This window comes from Piliocolobus tephrosceles, chromosome 14, assembly GCF_002776525.5.
Source record: "Piliocolobus tephrosceles isolate RC106 chromosome 14, ASM277652v3, whole genome shotgun sequence".
NCBI lineage: Eukaryota > Metazoa > Chordata > Mammalia > Primates > Cercopithecidae > Piliocolobus > Piliocolobus tephrosceles.
Window position 1 is genome coordinate 19,724,505 of NC_045447.1, and position 20,598 is coordinate 19,745,102.

At 39.0% G+C, this 20,598-nt stretch overlaps 1 protein-coding gene across 1 annotated transcript in view; it reads left to right on the forward strand.

Annotated features, from left to right (window-relative positions):
- The window catches only part of BRINP1 (BMP/retinoic acid inducible neural specific 1), a 200,264-nt gene that overhangs the window by 140,367 nt on the left and 39,299 nt on the right, over positions 1 to 20,598 (forward strand). The window contains exon 6 of the mRNA XM_023223755.2: positions 17,972 to 18,208. Coding sequence (XP_023079523.1) covers positions 17,972 to 18,208 — 237 coding nt within the window. The remainder of the gene's footprint in view (positions 1 to 17,971; positions 18,209 to 20,598) is intronic.

A 20,598-nucleotide genomic window follows, 5' to 3' on the forward strand; every position in this document is an offset into this window, starting at 1 on the left:
GTTGCAATGAAGGTGGTGAGAGGTGATTGGATTTATGGATGAATATTTAAGGTTGTCCTGACATGATTTGGTAATGAACTCAAAAGTATTTGTGAGAGAGAGAAGTCAAGGATGACCCCAAAGTTTTGCCTGGGCAACTGCAATGGTAGAATGGTCACATTGCTATGATGAGACTGGTAAGGACCAATTTTGATGGGACATGTGAAATTGGGTTCAAACCTAGTTGAGTTTGAGCCTAAGTTTGACAAGTCTATTCGATATCCAAATGTAGATGTTGAGTGGAAGACATTTGAAAGGTAAGAGGAGAAAACTGAAAATATAAATTAGGATATAAATACTATTTAATTATCTGAGATTGAACAAGATTACTTTGGGAGAGAGTGTAGATGGAGAAAAAAATTCAGCTATTGAGTCATGGAGAAATTAATATTAAAAGGTTGCGATGCTGGAATGATGATGAGAAACAAGAAAATGAAGCTGGGGAGTGGCCAGAAAAGTAGGAAGAGAGACAAGAGAGTATAGAATCTTGGATGTTATATAAAGAATGTTTTTCAAAACAGAGATAGCAGCAACTGCGTCAAATACTGTTGATAGTATAATTAAAGTGAGGACTGAGAACTGAGTATGATATTTAGCAACACATGGGTCACTGATGACAAAGGATGTTTTCAATGGAATTCTGGGGATGAAATTCTGGAGCAGATTCAAATGAAATTCGACAGCAAACTCTACAGAGTAGTGTTACAGTAAATGACACAACAGCTTGCGGCGATCAGGAGTAAAGGGTTATTTTTTCTTTTCTTTTTAACATAGAAACAACAAAACTTTTGTCCAATGTTGAGAATTATTCTGTAGAGAGGGAAAAAATGATACTGCAAGCAAGGGAGGAATGGTTTTACAATCAAAGTGGAGCAGGCAAGAGTAAATAGGGTCTTGTGCATAACTGGAATTATTTGCCTTAGATAGGAGCACATATTCTTAGCAGAGAGGAAAAGGAGAACCTGAAATCAGAGGCCAGTGCAATTTGTAGACTTGGTAATGGGGGCATTTTCTTGATCTTTATTTCTTGATTACCTGTCATAGTTTTTAAATTGTATAATTTTTCAGATATTAACACCTCTGAAATTAGAATGCTTTTTATTATTAATGATGTGTCTTAGTTTAATTTGGCAGGGTATTATTTTCTTAGTGTACATAAAACAGTGGTGTGTTTTACAGTAAATATCATCTTAGATTTGTAGAATCAATATCATAAGGTATTTCCCCTGAAAAATTGAGTGAGGTCATTAGCTTATTCCCAATTTCCAAAAGGTAAAGATGAATGCAAGGAGGATAGAGATCATTAGGAGATGGAAGACTAGGCCAGGGAAGGGAGATGGGGTCAAAGACCACTAACTTGAGGTATCATCTACCCTCTGCCTGAACCTCCAACAGGGCCACCTGAGACTTGTGTTCTGAGAGCCTTCTCCAAATCTTCACATTCAGATGGTCTATCTGGTTTCTTGGTCTTAAATCGTTTCTCTTCCTTCTCTTCATCCTCCTCTTTTTTCCTTCTTCTTCCCATCTTCTTCCTCCTCTTTGACCTTTTCTTTTTCTGTGTCTTTGCTTGAAACCTCAGCTCCTTCTAGACTAGGCTCTCTTTCCTATCGCTCATGCACCCGGACTCTCCTCATGCCTAAAATGACATCCTCACTCTCTTTTATTGAATGTGGCCCATCTCTCAATGCCAAGCACAAATGTCCCTTCATCAGAATCATTCCTTCTCTACCCTCTGCCTTGATTCAGGTCCTCATTTCATCATTTCTCCCTTCCCCAGATCAGTACAATGAGGGTCAAAGCAACCTTGTTCAGATCTTACTCCTGTTGATCCGTTGCCTCACAGCAGCCAGTGTGATCTTCTTAAAGCCAAATCAGATTCTCGCTTCCCTCCTTACAGCCCTTCACAGCCTCCATGAAAGTTTTGGTATACAGTTTAGATTTCTTAAGTTAACACCAGGCTGTTCAAATGCAAGCCTTGCCAATATTCTTGGCTTTGCCTTACGCTATCACTCAGCATATACCATATCCATGCTCCAAGCCCATGCCATTTCTTACATTTCACTACAAGCATCTTTTGAAAACTATTTTTTTAATTTTTTTATTGCCCTGCACTTTTACACAGCCTTTCTCCAATTCCTGAACTTTTCATCTCTCTCAGGTAAGCTTCTCTAAATTCCCCTCTCCAGATCATTAGATGGTCTGCACAACTTCTTCTCTAGGAGTTGCCACACAATAATATCATCATCCTGTTATTAACCTGACTCTCCAATTGGCCTAGATTCTTGTTTGGTAAGAACCATCTCTCTCTCTGGCACAATACATAGAGACTGATATATAGACACTGCTCAAAAGATATTTGCTGTATGAATGTATGAATGAATACATGAATGAATCACCTAGCCCATAGTGAACTCTGTTTTTTTCTTTGAACCCTTAGACTACTTATCCCACATGATACTGGATTCAGTTCAACCTAATGACCATTTCCTGAGGGCCTACTGTATGCTATTCTCTGTGCTGCATTGCATGCACAGCATTCTTCAAAAGGGCATGTGCTTTTGCTGTTGCTTTGGATGTTACATCTTCCAGGCAGGGTCCTACCATTGAATTCTCCAATAGCCACCTCTTCTGAGAAGCCTCCTGGATTCTTTTGCTTCTCTGACCTTCTACATTATGACCGTTGTCACTCTCTTTCTTATATAAGGAGATACAATGTAGCATAGTGGCTACATTGTATCCAGAAAAGGCCGTGGAGTCAAACAGACCTTAGTTCCAGTACTAGTTCTACCATTTGCTGGCTGAGAGGTCTCAGATAAGTTACTGCAGCCTCTGAGCCTCTATTACTCACTTACTTCCTATGATTGTTGTATTATGCATGTAAGAATATACATTATATCTGGCTTAGATTAAGCATTAAACAATGTTAGGTATTATTTTTACCACCTCTATCAATGTGTTACTTGCACAATGTTTGCTTTATTTATATTTGCATCCTCCATGGCATATGTGCTTGGCCAGTATCAAGTGCTCATTAAATATATGCTGAATGAATAAATGCAGTGTTCCTTACATAGTTAGGAACTCAGCAAATCCATCCACAAAAACCACAGCAAGTATTTATAGTGTGCCAAATATTAAGAACAACCTCTGTGTTAGTCATAGTGTAGAATCACAGTCTAGGGGATTAAACCAAATACATATACATAAAAAGCATACTTGGCAACTTTAAAGATAATCTCAATTTGATCAGTTTGTGTATGAATCAATCAAGTAATTAATATTTTTCTCAATGGATTTTATTCAACATACATCAGTTCACCCCTTTGTATTAATCTTCCTAAGTCATAGCCTATTAGGACTGACGTTTGCCTGAAATCACTCCATGGTTTCCCCATGTTCGTGAGGTCCCAAATTCCCTTTCTAGCTTCATTTCTAAAGCCCATTGGAACAATGGAGGTGGGAGTTTCCTATAAGAGACAATGATAATAACCAACATGCCCAATCATGCAGATTATCTTTCCTCCAGCTCACCCTCTTCTTTCCCATTTGTCTTTGCTCAGCCGTATCCTCTCCCAGAGATGCCTTGCATTCCCATCTCAACTCACTGGCATTCTACTTAGTCTGCAGGAACCATTTAAAATGGTATCTTGCATGCACACATGCACATACACATGACTGGATAAAAATTTCCCTCCTCTCACCCCTTTATAGTTCTTTGATTACCCCTCATTTACAGTATGATTTTTTTTTTTTTTTTTTTACTCACCTTGCAACATATTCATTTATGTTTAGGTTTTTATCTTTTCTATTAGATTAGAGTATAGGCCTCTTTAAAGGCAAAGATTTTTCCTTGCCAATTTTACATTTCATAGTACTTAATGTAGTGCCAAGGGCATAGGAATTACATTATATGTGTGTGTGTGTGTGTGTGTGTGTGTATGTGTGTATGTGTGTATATATGTACATACATGCATTTGCTGAATTGCGTTTTTGAATATAATTGGTGCTAGAGTGACAGTGGAAGATAACGAGAGAAGGAAGATTAGGAGGAAGGGGAAAAGAAAGAAAGGAAGAGGAAGAAGAGTGGAGGGAGAAAGGGGAGCGGAAGTGAAGAAGGGGGTAGAGGGAGAGGACAGGGCAGAGCAAGAGGAGCGGTCTGATGAAGAGTAGTGTTGATAATCCCATTTCTCAGTAGCTAGACATCACAGATGGAGTGAAGATTCGTATTTTCAAAATCATCTTGCAACAAGTAGTAGAAAAAGAAAGTGTAGGAGAAATGTTTAAAAGTAGCATTTTTTTGAGATGCTGTCCTTCTGAGACATTGAGCTTATAACCATTAGCCCATTTATCCATCCCACCAACTAAGAGTTAGGAATCATGCTCCCCACTATACAGATGAGGAAATTGAGGCTCGAGGAGGATGAGAAGACAGAGAGTGAATAGGTCTCCTTTTCTAAAGCCCTCTCCTCTCCCACACGCCCACCACTTTATGTGGACTTGTAACCTCAGGGTGATACACTAAGTGATTGTTGCCAGTACCTGGTCTCAGCAGCAGCTTTGGGGTGAATCATCCTCGTTAGGAATTAGTCTAGAGTCACAGGCGATGGCTCATGCCTACAGCCCCTCTTGTCCAGTTAGCAGGGACCTGGAGGCACTAATGGGAATTTATGTTTCTGGCTTCCTGTGGCTCTGCTGATGAGGTCCTTTCAGTGAAAGAGCAGTGCCTTTAGTGTCTTCATGAAAAATGAGATTACTGATTTCCACCCAGCTAGCTGCATCCAAATGTTGCTTTTACTTTATGAACGTAGGAGCACCTTGTTCTATGCTCATCAGAGGAGAAGCATTCTTCTCAAGAAGAAAGGGATTGAAGATATCAGTCAAAGACTCAATCAGAAATCGAATAGAATGAGGAGGATGGGCAGAGAAGATTTGCTGGTGATAAAGATCTTCGACTAGTTTATTAGGCCTCTGAGCTTCCTTAGGTCTTTAAATCTGTAAAATGGGAATAAGAACACCTGTATCTCAGAGCTATTATTCTTCATTTATTTGGAAAACATATAGAAAGCACCTGACCTAAAAACCAAGCGGGTTCATAAAATATGAATACTAATAATCAAGGCTATTACTTGTGAATAATTATCATGTGCCAGGCATAGAGCTCATTTCTTTATATCAATATTTCATGTAAACCTCAACACAGTCCCATTTTTCAGATTTTGAAATTGAAGCTCACAAAAGTTAAGTAACTACCTTGTAGAGCAGAAATTTGAACCCAGATCCACTCAGTGCTGGTACTCTTAAACTCTACATCATTTTGCTTCCCAACCTGGGGCATATATGTAATAGTCATGGTTTTTACTAGATCAAGAATTTGTACAGCCCTTTCCATGTGCCAGCACCATAACCTTTCTAGGTTCTGCTATTTACTTTAGACAATCTGTGATTTTCCTGAAATTGCTTGCCAACTTGTGTAGGTGTGACCGATTTCCATAATTATTCTCATATTCTGAAATGGATCCATAACCGGAAAAGACAAAAAAAACCTAGAATAGATGATACTAGGCTTTGCAGCAATCCAAGAGTTTATAAAAAGAATTGCTTTTGACCTACAGAAACCTGGAATCTGGAGGGAACTTAAAGACTCATACTTGGGCAAGAAGGAGTAAAGAATTCTAAGCAGGTACAAACTGATGGGGTATAAACTGATGCTGAGAGAAGGAGTATTGGGGAGTTACTTCTTGGTATGTAGCCATGTGGGGCTATACCTTTCAAATAAACTTGTGGCCAAGTACACAGCATGGAAATCGTGAGAGATGAATGATCCATGTGGCAATTTGGTCTATTTAACAACCATGTCCCATTAGATTCCTTGTCGATCTCATTGATTGTGCAGAAATGAGGCATCAGGATGGCCAAAACCTAAATAAGTTACCCATGATAATTAGTTTATTGACTTCATGGAGATATGGTGCCTGTTTTATGTTTTTTTTTTTTTTAACATGATTCGGTCAATTCTTACCTTCTTCCTAACAACTTACCTTAGAATTAAGCTCTCCTTTTGCACTGTCAACAAAGCATTTTTAATATGCCTCTATTATATTCCAGAGACATTCTGTCTTGTCTTATGTGTACCATTGTACACATCTGCCACTAAATTGTAACTGAGATCGCTGAGAGGAGAAACCACATGCTTTATCATTTGTTCATTATTTTCTTCTCTTTCTTATAGAGTTTAGCTCATAGTAGGTGCTCAATAAATGTTTACTGATTTAAAGTTATTTGAACTGTCAAATCTATTTGTTTTGAATCATATTTGTTTATTGTTGCAGAATATGCACAACATAAAATTTAACACTTTAAAATGATTAAAATTTAGTGACAGTACATTCACAATGTTGTGCAAATATTCTTACTATTTCTACTTTTTCACAATCCCCAAAACAAATTCTTTACCCCCTAATTAGTTATTCCCTATTTCCCCTTCCCTTCAGACCCTGATAACTACTAATCTGCTTTCTGCAGATTAGTATAGATTTGCCTATTCTGGGTGCAGTCTGCCCTCTGTACTCTTGAGTTCCATGTCTGTTGGGTTCTGGATCTCTGGCTTCAACCAACCAGATAGAGAAAATTTAAAAATTAATAATAATAATAATACAATAAAAAGTACAAAAAGTCAGTACAGTGTAACAACAGTTACATAGCATTTACATTGTATTAAATATCACAAGTAATCTAGGAATTATTTAAAGTATAAAAAAGGATATGTGGAGGGTATCTGCAAATACTATGCTATTTTATATAAGGGACTTGAGCATTCATGGATTTTGGTATCAGGGGGTGATAGGAGGGTGGAATTCTAGGACCAATCCCCTGCAGATACCAAGGGATAACTGTATTTCAAATCAATGGAATCATACAATATGTGTCATTTTGTGTCTGGCTTCCTCCATTTTACATTTTCAAGGTTCGTCTATGTTGTAGCATGCGTCAGTACTTCATTCCGTTTTATGGCAAAATTAATACTTCATTGTATAAATATACTACATTTTGGTTTTTCATTCATCAGTTGATGGATGTTTAGGTTGTTTCCACCTTTGACTACTATGAATAGTGCTGCTATGAACATTCACTTACAAGTTTTTGTTTGAATGCTTGTTTACAGTTCTTTTGAATATATACTTAAGGTAAAATTGCTGAATCATATGGTAATTAAATTAAAAAAAGATTTGGTGTAAAAAATACATGTATTTTGTGGCAGATTTCATTATTACATTATTGTGCATTTCCTCTAAGAGGATTATATACATACAGTGCATTTCCATGTGACTGGCATCACTGCACTGTGGGAGGCTCTGTGACTTTCCATTTTAGTGGCATTGGCCTTGGCCATGTGATTTGCTTTGGACAATGGAATGTGAGAGGACACGGTACATGCCACATTTGGGCAAGACACTTTAGGAGGCATTGTCTGGCATGGCTTTTGCTCTTTTCCATTTATCATGAGAATGGCATATTCCTGAAAAAGCCTGCACCTTCAGCCTACATCTGAAATGAAGAAGACATCTGGAGCAGAGCCAAAGCACAGCTGACACAAAATATGAGCAACAAATCAACCTTTGTGATTATGAGCCACTGGGATTTTGAGGTTATATGTTACCACACAGTAATGTAGCAAAAACGCCCTGATATTAAAACACTGGATTAAATAACATAAACCACATTTATTTACTTCAGGACTTCTCGGTGCCTTGACTGTGCTAATGTGTATTATGAATCTAAAGAGGTGAATTAAGTACAGAGTTTTCTGAATGTATTTGGGTTTGGGCATATTTGCAGGTTTGTGATTCTGTGGTATACAACTTGGCAAATGCTGGACCATATATACTATTCACGTTCAATCCTGTACAAAATAACTTTCCCAAACTCCTCTACTCTTATAAAAGTTAGAGACATCTTCTTCTTTGTTCCTATGCAAACTCGTGCATATGTGTGCATATATTTTATTGTCATTGTACATTTATAAATCTTTTTTCTAGATTTATAGAAAAAGAGCCCCATGAAGGGCTAGTTTTTTATAGAAACTAGAGCCCCATGAGGCCATAAACCATGTCATCTTCACTTTTTGTATCTCTATCATCCAGTATAAAACTGGCTCAATAAAGTGGTAAATGAAAGGACTTTCTTAATCGATTCTCAATTGAGTACTTTTATTTTTACATACCTGCTATGATCTAGCACTGGGCTTGTTACCTTGGAAAGACTGCAAAAAAAAAAAAAAAAAAAAAAAAAAAAGATAAAGTTATTGTCCTCAAGAATCATAACTTATAGCAATGGATGCATAACAAATTATGTGCTGAAGTTAGTGGTCAAGTCTTTTAGCACCATTGTTCTCTTAAGAATATTTTTGTGTCTATGTATTTTTTTTACTCAGATCTTTCTGAGCACTTGTCTGTAACTACTGGGATGAAATTTAAAAAGCCTCAAGTCTCAAGCTGTAATATTGTGAAAGAAGATACAGGTTTTGTTAATGAGGGATGGCTGTAGAGATGGGTCATGCTAAACATAGAAGACAGAACCACAGTCCTCTCTGAAACACATTCTGTCTAAATTTACCTTCATTCAAACATTTACTCTGGGTACTCAGTAATGTGCTAGATGATGGGGAAATGGTAGATGAATGAGCTGTGTTTTGCATTCAAAAAGCTTATAGAGTAGGAGAGACATGAACATGAGCACACATATGATACTGTAAGTGTCCCATTGGGATTTGAAGTATGTGCAAGGTGCTTTTGGTTGCCAGCAGAGAGGCTACCTGAGACCACATAAGACCTTCCAGAGAAAGCAATAGAAAACAGGGCAAGGTCAGAAAATGATGTCACTTAAACAACTACCCTGTACTAAGAGCTCCACATGTGCTATTTATGTGATTTTATTTTCAGGTTTATTGACATATAATTTACATACAACCAAATATGCCCTTTTGAGGTGTACTCTTCTATGAATTTGACGAGCGTATTCAGTTATGTAACTCCCACCACAATCAAGATATAAAATATCTCATTTAATTTTTACACTAGCTTTATGAAAGAAGCTCTGATAAGAAAACTGGGGATCAGAGAAGGTAAGCCTCTTAGCTTCTTCAAGGTCAAACTGTTAGTGAGAGCCGAAGGCAAAATATGAACAGGAGAGAACTTGGCATGCTTGGAGAACAGAGGCAATGGTATGGCAGGATATAGCAAGAAAAAAAGGGAGGTGGGTAAGAGAAGAATTTGAAGACATCAGCTGATCCAGTGATCAGGTAGCACAGACTCTTACAGGTATCAGATTTGGTTTGTATCATTACTGCTATGAAGAAGCTTATATTTAAATTGAACCAACCTCTTCTTAAAGTTTCAAGAACATGTTCATGTTGAAATTTTATGAAATCGAAAAAAAAAAGTATGCTGGCCTCCTTATCCTTGGTGATTTCGTAAATTAAACTATATTATCTTTTTTTGAAGTTAAAAATTCTCATTTAGAAGTCCCCCTGGCCCAACCCCTCTAATCAGTGTAAATCCTTTTCTATTTTCATTTATTTATTTGTTGTCTTCTCTCCCTCCCTGCAAGGTAGGTTACATAACAGCAAGGATTGTGTCCTTGCCTTTCCTAGTTCCTTGTCTTTTCTCTAGAACCTAGAATAGTGTCTGCACATGACAGATGCCTTATTGATCTTTGCTTGACAAATGAATGAACAACAGCACAGAACAGAATCATAGAAAAGTCAGGTTGGAAAAAATCTTTATGGTCATCTAGTAGAAGGGTTGGTAAACTTTTTCTGTTAGGAGCCAGGTAATAAATATTTTAGGCTTTGCGGGCCACATGTTCTCTGTAGCAACTACTCAACTCTTTTATCTGCATGACTGTGTTCCAGTAAAATCTATTTATAAAAATAGACTGCAGGTCAATTTGACCATAGTTTGTCAACTCCTATATCTGTTAATATAAGCTGGATTATGTTGTGCTAGCAAACAATTCCTGAATCTCAGTGGTTTGCCAAAGTGAATGCTTATTTATTCCTTATGCTACATGGTGGTCACAGTTCTACTGTGATTCTGCTCCTCCGATGGCCCCTATCTGGAACATCGTTGGACTTGTGAAAAGAGAGATTGATGAGGTCATATGTTGTTTTCTATAGCTTTGTTTGGAAAAGACACACATCACTCACATCCATATTTCATTGGCCAAAACATGTCATGTGAACCCATTTAAGTTTGGAGAGTGGGGATGTGTAGTTATCTTGAAGAGGGGACATTATAAGAAGGAGCATTGAATGTGGGTCAATGATAACTCACCCTAGCACCTACCATCTAAATCTTTGGTGGAACCAAGATTTGTTTCTGCAATGTCACCTTTCAAACTCTGCTTCCACACTTCCAGTGTTGGGGAGTTCTCTGCTACCAAAGCAACCTGCTTCATCCTTTAAAACATCTGATTGCTGAAAAGGTGATTTTATCATGCTGAATTCCATATACCTGTGTCTTTCACCTAAGGATTCCAAATCTTCTTAAGATCCTGCAGAACAGATGATTTTATTTACAAACACAAAAGGTTACTCTAACCAGGAGGGGGCATTTCCTAATTCTTATATCAAGGAAGCAGGAACCAACTCACTAACCCCCAGGTAGCTGCCTTTCTTCATTTTCCAGAGTATAAATGACCCATCACGGAGACAGGGCTGAACTTCTGAATGAGATCATAGCCTTTTCGCCCTTTCTGCACAGTTTCACCCGGTGAATTATTGTCTTATTTTCATTCCACTCCAATGAGCTGTCAGCGATGGATACTGTAATTCACAGCAATAGAAACACAAACAGATGGGTAATTGACCTGCATGCCTTCATTACACTGGAGTTCAACATGGCTGTTGGAGCCATAAAGTCCTTTATCTGCCAGTGTGAAATCCCTGGGCTTTCACAAGGAAGGGGATCAGGCTGACTTTTTACAAAAGGTACAGTCCTTGTTGTTCTCCTCACCTTGTGCATTTCAGAAATGGACAGAATTTGACAAGCAGAACTTAGTGGTACAAGACAACAGCTGGGGCTCCTATAAAGCTTAGAGTTATCTACAGGGGGCACATTCTGATACAAGAACAGGAGAGAAAAATATTTATATTCAACTAAAATAGAGCCTGTGTTTTTTTCCTTCTTCCCTCGGCACTGTAAGAAATCGTGTATTTAATATCTAATGAAATAGGTCAGAAAAGAGCAAATCCATTAAAAATACCATTGTATTAGATAATTAGGATATAGAATAAAAAAAATAAAGCTCACCAAAAACAACCTATGACAATGCATGGTCTTTGCCTTGAATAAGAAAGACTTAGATTGACCCAAATTATGCCCTCTGCTATGGCATACTGAGTTGACTTGCTTTATCTATTCAGACCATGCTCATGTTTCAAGATTCAACCCACATCCCACAGCCATTACAAAGTCTTCCATATTCATTATTTCCAGGCCTATTTTCTTTCGTCTTCATAATAGATCACTGACTTATTCAATATTTGACATACATTTATAAAAACCTACTATGTGCCAGACACAATACTACTTTCAATGTTTTAATCATCAATCAAGGACTGTCTTTCCCACTCTTGAATTTTTATTGCTTTAGTTTTGAATATCTGAGTAACCTCTCTGTTTCCTTAGGAGGTAGGAAGCATGCATTAAACCTCTTCTTTATTTCCTCCAACAATTCCTAATGTACTACTTGTTAAAAGAAGGAGAAAGAGGCTGAGTTCCTGTCAGTAGAAGAGCAGAATCAAAGTCAGTGATGAAGATTGGGCTGTAATCTTCAGGTGTCTTTGGTTCACCTTCAGCTTCTGTTGATTGGATCTTCTTTTCCAGATGTCTTTTCCAGATATTCTTCTTTCCCCAGCCTCACAGAGCATCGTCAGTTGAACCAAGTGCCTGTGCTAGCAATATCATCAATGTTGTTGAAGCTCTCCAGAAATCCAACTTGAGGGTCCCCTGAAAGTTCTTCTGTTACTTGAGTACTCCCAGTGGTTGAAACTCATCAACACAGTGAGCCCCATTTTTTCCTGAGTCTCAGAATCCCTTCTTGTAATGAATAAAGATCTTTCTTGTACTATAAGAAATGCTATTTCCTCTAAGGAGCTCACAGATTTCTGCTCTGTGTCATCCTTCCCTTCAGAATTTTGACCCCTCGTGTGCAAGAACTCTCTCTTCTTTTCTAGGGAACTTGTAAGCAAACAAACAAAAGAAGACGAACCTTAGTCAGAAAGAAATGTGAAGGCCAAGTTGATTGTCAGCTGGAAGGAGTTCTATGCCCGTGGCCTTTTCCGTGTTCTTCCCGCTGTCTAGACTACTCTTTCTGTGGATCCCTCATCCCCTAGCATCTGTGTGTCCGTTAGGTCTCAGCTTAAATGCTACCCCCTAGGAGAGTAGTGGAGAGTGCTTTTAACACCCCTAATCCATTCCATGCTGAGTTAGTTGTTCTTTCCCTGTGTTCCCTGAAAAACTTGTACTTCTCGTAGAATACTGGTTTCATTGCACCCAAGCAGCTGGTTTACATCTCTCTCTCTCTCTCTCTCTCTTTCTCTCTCTCTCTCTCTCTCTCTCTGTCATTTTCTCTCACTAAACAGTAAGACCTACAACAAGAGGGAGTTGTTGCCTCATTCACCCTAGTATCCACAGCACAGCTGCCTGGCATATAGTAGGGCTTCAGGAATATGTGTGAAAGAAGGGAAGCAGAAAGATGGGAAGAAAGGAAGGAAAGATAAATGGGAAGAAGGAAGGATGGAAGAAAGTGAAGGAAGGAAGGAAGGAAAATTCATAGAAGAAAAATGATGGAGTAATTAAAAACAAAGACCAGTAATAATTATTTTAATGCTGATATGAGAAAATGCATTCTTGGCATGTTTTATACTGTCTCAAATGGTGCTATTCAAGGAGGATTTTTCAAGAAGGGTTCAAGTTTGGTCCAGGTAATGAATGTGATCTGATATCTGGTTAAATGGGGGGAACCTAACATTTATTGAACACTTAATTATGACAATGTCTTGGTCTGCTCAGACTGCTGTAACAAAATTTCACAAACTGGGTGGCTTACACAAAAGGAAATTATTTGTCACAGTTCTGGATGCTGGGAAGTCTAAGATCAAGTACCAGCAGATATGGTGCCTGGTGAGGGAGGGACTGCTTCCTGGCTTGTAGACAGCTACAAGCTGTCTCTTCTCCCATCTCTTCCTCTTCTTATAAGGGCACTAGTCCCATCACAAGGGCACCACCCACATGACCTCATCTAAACCTAATGACTTTCCAAAGTTTTCAGCTCCTTATACCATGGCATTGCAAGTGAGGGTTTTGGCATATGAATGTGTGTATGCAGGGGATGGGGAGCACAAACATTCAGTCCATGGCAGCCTGGTTGTGGCTTAAGTTTATGCCTTTTTTCTCTTCATTAGTATACAAGGAGATTGGGATTTCAACCTCACAGGAAAAAAAAAAAAAAAAAAATCCCTGAGTTCCAGGGGGTATAAAACATTGCCAGAGGTCACACTGCTGGAGCCACCACAGGGGTTGTAAGCCAGGTCATCCTCGAGTGTGTCAGAACTCAAGTTGAATTCCTAGATTGGAGTCCTGTTTCTGTTACCTTAGTTGTGAGACTTTGGCCAGGTCACCTGATTTTTAAATTCTAACACCCCAGAAGCCTCATGAGGCACCTTTCTTTTCATCTTGGAGAAGGAAGTGTTTAAAGTTCAAAGTTCCTTTGACTGTCAGGGTGCAGTGACTCATCCCTGTAATCCCAACACTTTGGGAGGCCGAGGTGGGTGGATCACAAGGTCAAGAGCTCAAAACCATCCTGGCCAACATGTTGAAACCCTACTGGGGAGGCTGAGGCAGGAGAATTGCTTGAACCTGGAAGGTGGAGGTTGCAGTGAGCCGAGACTGCGTCACTGCACTCCAGCCTGGTGACAGAGTGAGACTCCATCTCAAAAAAAAAAAAAGTTTCTTTGATCAACAAATGAGTGCCTGGAGCCTATGCTGGGCTTGAGCTTAGTTTGGTCCCTTCTTCCCTAGAGCCTACTCTCTAATGGGGATGATAGAAAAAATATTAAAAATAAAACAAATTCAAAAGATAATTTCAGCCAGGAATTAATCCTATGAAAAAAAATTGAAGATGCCTTTTAATGTGAGTCTGGGAGAGTCTGGATTACAGGACAAGGGATCAAGCAGAAACCTGAGCAGAGAATGTTTGGTGCACAGGGAAAGGCAAGTGCAAAGATTATGGGAGTAACAATATTGATGTATGTATTGCAGGTACTGAAAAAAGGGCAGGGTTTTTCTGATGTGTTCTGAGTACAGAAGAGAATATTAGGAGATAAGAGGAAGGAGGGAGGCAAGGAAATAGAGATATCCCATCACGTGACACAGAGAAAGAGAAATGATATCTCAGCACACAAAGACTGTATACAAACTACAAAAATATTGTGAGATGCACCTGTCGAAGGTGAATTGAAAGGAAAAAGAATGGGGCACAAATCAGGAAAAGAGAAGGGAGACATCTTGGGTGTTCCCACATATACAATGCCCACACACTCTGCAGAACAGTGAAACATTCCATTTTAAATTATAACAAGTGTTTTTAATATATAAAAAGATTGGGAGAAAAATATTCCATATGTTCAGTGTGGGTGAGTTGATGTTCAAATAAAACTCTCAACTATTGCCTGAGGTTTTCTGAGGCAAAATTTATATGCTTGGCAATAACAGTAGCCCTTTTCTCTCTCATTTTCTCAGTTTTCTTTTCTCTCTCTCTCTCTCTCTGTGTGAGAGTGTGTGTGTGTGTGTGTGTGTCTGTGTGTGTGTGTGCATGTGTGTTGTGTCTTTGGGAACTGTGGGGACAGAATATTTTACCCCAGCCGGCAGCTGTATATCTTTCAAACAGTGGTTTCACAAGCCAAATCCCCCTCCAAATTATTTATGACTCCCATTGAAGCAGGCAGGATTCAGGCGCCCACGTAGGAGGTCAGCACTGGGCCTCTTTGTTGGACACAGGCCATCAGGAGACGACTCTGGCTGTGACTGCTGTGTGAACCTCCGCTGCCGTAGAAATGGTTATGTAACTTTAAACAGTAATGACATTTTGCAGAAAAGTGCTTTTTAATTGCTATGTCTTCATTATTCTCTTTCGAAATTGCCCAGGAGATTCTGCCTCCACGACAGCTCGGTATGTTCTGAGTTTCCATTTTTAAAGAGCAGCCAGTTTTGTATTTTAGCTGCTCCCAGAAAACCCCCAACCCCAAACTTCATCTGTTTTCAGTTGCATTAAATTGGGTAGGTAATACTGCCTTTTGTATCCTTGCCAAATGGAAAAATGATTTGACGCAATTTTCTATAAATGCTCTCCCCAAATTCCTTTTGAGCTGGGACCAAGAATAGAATATTTTATCCCCTACAGAAGGAAGAAAGAAAATGATGAGCAAGCTAGAAAAATAGAACTGAGAATATAGTCTGTAGAGTTCCTTTAAGCAACAGAAACTTAACCCCGATCCATACACCCAGTTGCCTATGGGGGATTGGGATCAGCTAAAAATAAATTTGGCTCTAGAAGAGAATATGGTGATATAGATAAAGTGACTCAATAATGCACACTCTGAAAGAACCGTAGACTCAGTTCAGAAGGGACTTTATCGCTTGATTTGTTTTACCTCATGTGTGTTTTGGTATGTATGTTATGCCTTCGTACAGTAGCCCTCCCAAACAGTCACTGAAACCCATATGGACTCATTGCTCATCAATGTGGCACTCACTCAGTCTCACAGCAGCCCGTTGTTAACTGTATAGCTTAATCTGCTAGAATCCCTTCCGTGCATATTGACATATACACCTTTCTCAACAGCCCTGTCACCAATGCTGGTTCAACAGGCACAGGATTGTAAATGCTGCTGCTTATCAAAGCTCTGCAAATATGTGAAGACTGCCTTTTGATTATACACCCACACCTGTTTTTCCTTTATTAATCCTGAAGGTTCTGTTAAACCTTTAACCACTTTAATCAGAGGAGTGGCATCATCATCAATATTGTCATCGTCATCACATCAAAAATAAGAATAGACAACATTTATTGGTTGCGTGCTATGTGCCAGGAGCTTTTCCAGATAATTTGCAGGCATCCTTTCATGTAGTCCTCTCAGTAATCATTGTACGTAGATACTAAATGGAACCTTACACACAGGCTGAATATTTTGCTTTAAATGACTTAGGTAGTAAGTAGAGGAGCCAGTGCAGCCATGCCCGGGTTTTTACTACAGCGTGTGGTTTCCTGCCATAAGGCATGCTGGAGGGATCATCTTCTTCTTTTCCACAATGTCCCTCTGAAAATATTCTCCTGTAGCTGCCATGTGAAGACAGGTTGAAAGGATGGGGCTTATTTAAGTATATATAAAACCTGAAGAAAATGGAAAAAAGATAAAAATCTAGAAACAACTGTGAGTAGAAAATGGAAGAAGTGCTGACCTTGTTCAGCAAATCCCTGGTGGGTAGGATTAAGGAGAGTCCCTGAAGCATAAATGAGAAAAAAATAATCCAAATAAGAATACAGTTCTCTTTTACACAATGAGTAGTAGAACTACTACCTCATATTGGAAGCTAAAACTGTAGCTCCAAATGAGGTGGAGAGAAATGTCCTAAGCGAAAGTGCCCTAATGAATTAAGTTAGCCCAGATCTGTCCTTTTCTCTGGGCACCACAGACAATAGTGATTTTTCATAGGTACCAGAGTAGTGCTCATGCCCAGATAAATCCTCCTCTATCGTTGGCTCTCTGTATTAAGACTTTGAATATTCAAGTATAAAGAGAAGATCATGAAATGTAATCCAGAGTGCTCATCCTATAGCCATGGGCTGGTCACTTCCTATTGGTGGACCATGGCTTCCTCACTGTTAGAGCAAAGAAAAGAAAATTAATTATCTAATGATGCTTGTGTTTAGTGATGTGTTAGTTTTTATGCTACAGTGGTCCTAGTAAATTATATCACTCTAATTATTGTTACTCATACCCTTCAAAACTACCAATGTGCACCTATGATCCACAGAATAATATCCAAATTCCCTGGTGTATAATAAAGCCCTTTGCACACTGGCCTCTGTCCCTCTCTATAGCTATTTTCTACAGCATGAGCACATCCATTCATCCAAGTTCATTTCTTCACTAGGAATTTTCAGACACATGATGCCTTTCCTCTTTTAAGAATGTCATTCTTGTTCTTCTTTTAACCTAGTGATCTCTTACTTGCTTTTCAACTAGCCCAAATTCTGTCTCCTCTATGAAGATTTCCCTGCTATCTAAACAATGTTATTTTCAGTCTTCTGCTGTTCAGTTGCTTCATATGGTTGTCTCTGCTATAGGTCTATAAAGCTATGTTATGATGATGTGTGTCCATGTCTATGCCTGCTGATTATATTGTAAACTCCCCAAGGGCAAAGATTGTGTCTTTTTTTAAATCTCTATAGGCCTAGTGCCTAGCTCAAGACTTGTGTTTCATAATAGGGTTTACAAATACTTAAGGAAAGCAATTGAGGAAATAAAGAATAATAAATAATGATGTTATATTTTCAATAGGAGTTTTCTCCACAAATGGAAATGGTATATGCCACATGTGGCTCTAGCCTCAGTCCTACCATAACAGAATAGAGTGCGCCTTTCAGAGATAGCCAAAGCTATGACCTGAGAAGTTTAAGTAAAAGTGATGCAACTGGAAGCCTCACTGATAATGCCCTGTCTGGATCTAGGTTAGCCCAGAAATATATTGGTTCCAATGCAGAGGGAGAAATGTAGCAGCTTCAAATTCCTTTGTATCACCTTTGGAAACTGTTAATGAAACACCTTTTTTTAACCTTTCTGTTTTCCCTTCTTGCTATTCTCACACAGGTCTTCAGATAATCTTTCCTCAGTATCTGCAAGAGAAGTTTGTCCAGTCAGCCTTGAGCTATATCATGTGCAATGGGGAGGGGGAATACCTGTGCCAGAACAGCCAGTGTCGATGCCAATGTGCTGAAGAGTTTCCACAGTGCAACTGCCCCATCATGGACATCCAGATCATGGAGTACACGCTGGCCAACATGGCCAAGTCTTGGGCTGAAGCTTATAAGGACCTGGAGAATTCAGGTAGAGAGTCTCACTCAGTGCCACTGCATGAGTGGCCTTGAGCCAAGTCTGAAAGGGAGCTAATCTAACTGGAATTAGGACTGCTGTAAAGGAAAGTTCAGTGACCCTGACTCTTTCACTTTGGAGGGTCCAGATGCAAGTATAATAGTTGTCACAGAGCAGGCACTCAATAAATCTCCACTGAATAAAATTAATGAATAGCATAATCCAGTTTGTGGTCATATGATGTATTGTTTCTGTTGTACCCAGAAGACAGAAAGAATAAATCTGCATAGGAAGCCTCTGGAGAGGGAAGAGTCAGGGGTAGTTGTATTGATTCCTTGGGCTGCGTATGTGTGTGTGGATATTTGTGTGTGTGTGTATATGTGTGTGTGCGCACCCACACGCTTCTGTCCATCTCTATAAATAGATAAACATATCTCTATGTGTGTACACATATATGTGCATATACATAGATATAGATTTCCAAAGAATCTGCAGACTATCAAAGCTCAAAGTCACTTTTTTGCTAACTTGTTATTTTCTGCCTTTCATAGTTCAGAAAAATGAGTTTCAGGGGAAGAGAGACAGTCACCCAAGCTCCTAAAGTGGATGAAGTCCAAAGTAGGATCTCTGCCTTCATGGATGTTTGAGTTTTGTTGGAAAGCCAGGCATTAATTATGTAACCATGTCAGTGATTAGGTAATGTCAAGGATACATCTGTAAAGAGGGAGGAACTGCTGTGAACAAATGATGTAGAGTTGGGGGTCAATGTGGTTAAGGAAGGCTACCTTAAAAAAGAGCAGAAATGGAAGTATCTGACTATGGTGCAGATATGAGTAGGTGATTGCAGGTAGACCAATGGGAGGCACAAAGGGCCTAGGAGAGAGATGACCATGACGTGGGTTAAGGAGATGTTACAAGTTGTAAAAACAGGAAATGTGCAGATATGCCAAGATATTTAGAAGGAAAAAATGGCAGAGCTTGATGTTAGATTGTCTACAAAGTTGAAGAGAAAAGGGATATTGAGGTGATATTCATAAACCTCCTTTACATAGGCATGTTAGACAACTTGATAGATGTTGATATCCTTCAATGAGCTAGAATACCCTGAAAGATTTGGAAAGAAGACCATGTGCTCACTTTTCTATAGGATAAGCTTGAGAATCCTTGAGACTTCCAAGAAGAGATACCAAGCAGGTACTTAACATATAATATGTGCTCAAGTACCTGTTAAATAAATGGACTCATGCATAGAGCATTACTGTCTTTACAACAACATTATATTTCTTAAATCTGTTATAATAACCACCTTAAAGGAAATGGTAATGTTTCTGTATAACAGAGAAGGGAACACCTCTTCTATAATCCTCCTTCAAGACCCAGTGTTTTCCCTAGGGTTGTGCAGTTAGTAAATGGCAGGATTGGAAATGGAATTCCTGATTCCAAATCTAGTGCTCACAGCAGCTTTGGTAACTTAATTTTACTTTGTCCTCCAGGCCTGAGGTGCCCTCATCTGATAAATGAGAAGACATGTTTGTGTTTTTAATATTTGAATGTATTCAAGTCTTTAGACAAGAAATTATTTGATCAAGCAAAATCTTATCTAGGAGCCACTGTGTACCACGGATAAAAGCAGAGTTCTATGGAATAGCATTTGAAAATAACTGGTTTCCATGAACTTTAAGTCCTAACCCAGATCTGGGAGCCCAGATCGCATCAGGAATCCTGCTCTTACAGTGCTGTACAACTCAGATGGAGCTGTGGATGCCTTATAACGACACCCATTAGTGCACTGAAAATCCTGGGAGCCCATAAAAGCGAAAAGTTCATGATGGCAATGTACTATGATGATTATTTGGCCCCAAACAAAGGAAGCATTTGATAAAATGCTTTTTCAAAAAGATTTCACTGATTACTAAAACACACACACACACACACACACACACACACACACACACACACACAGAAGGAATTTAGGCTATATGCACAAGGATTAAGACTCTTTAGCATACAATCCTTATTCCCAAAGAAAAGAAACCACTTTAAGTGGGTGTGTGAGGAAACACAGAAAACTGAGATGCTGCTGAATAAGCTGAACAGGCCAAGAAAATAATTTATGTCACACTTTATCCCCAAAAGGCATACACTCCCTCTAGATTTCCTGTGCTTCTCTATTTGAAATGGTTTTACCCTTTAAGACAAATCCACTCATCCATATGTGCATCAGAGTCTTGTGCATATGAGTTTTCCTTTGGTCCATTTTTAGCCCTTAACCTTCACTACTCAGCCCAGGTGATTTGGAGAGATTAATGACCAGCCCAAAGTAAAAGGTGGAGTGTGGGTGGCCAAATAGGACCTAGTTTCCTACACAAATGGCAGTCTACATCTCCTTGCTGGGGGATTGGTTG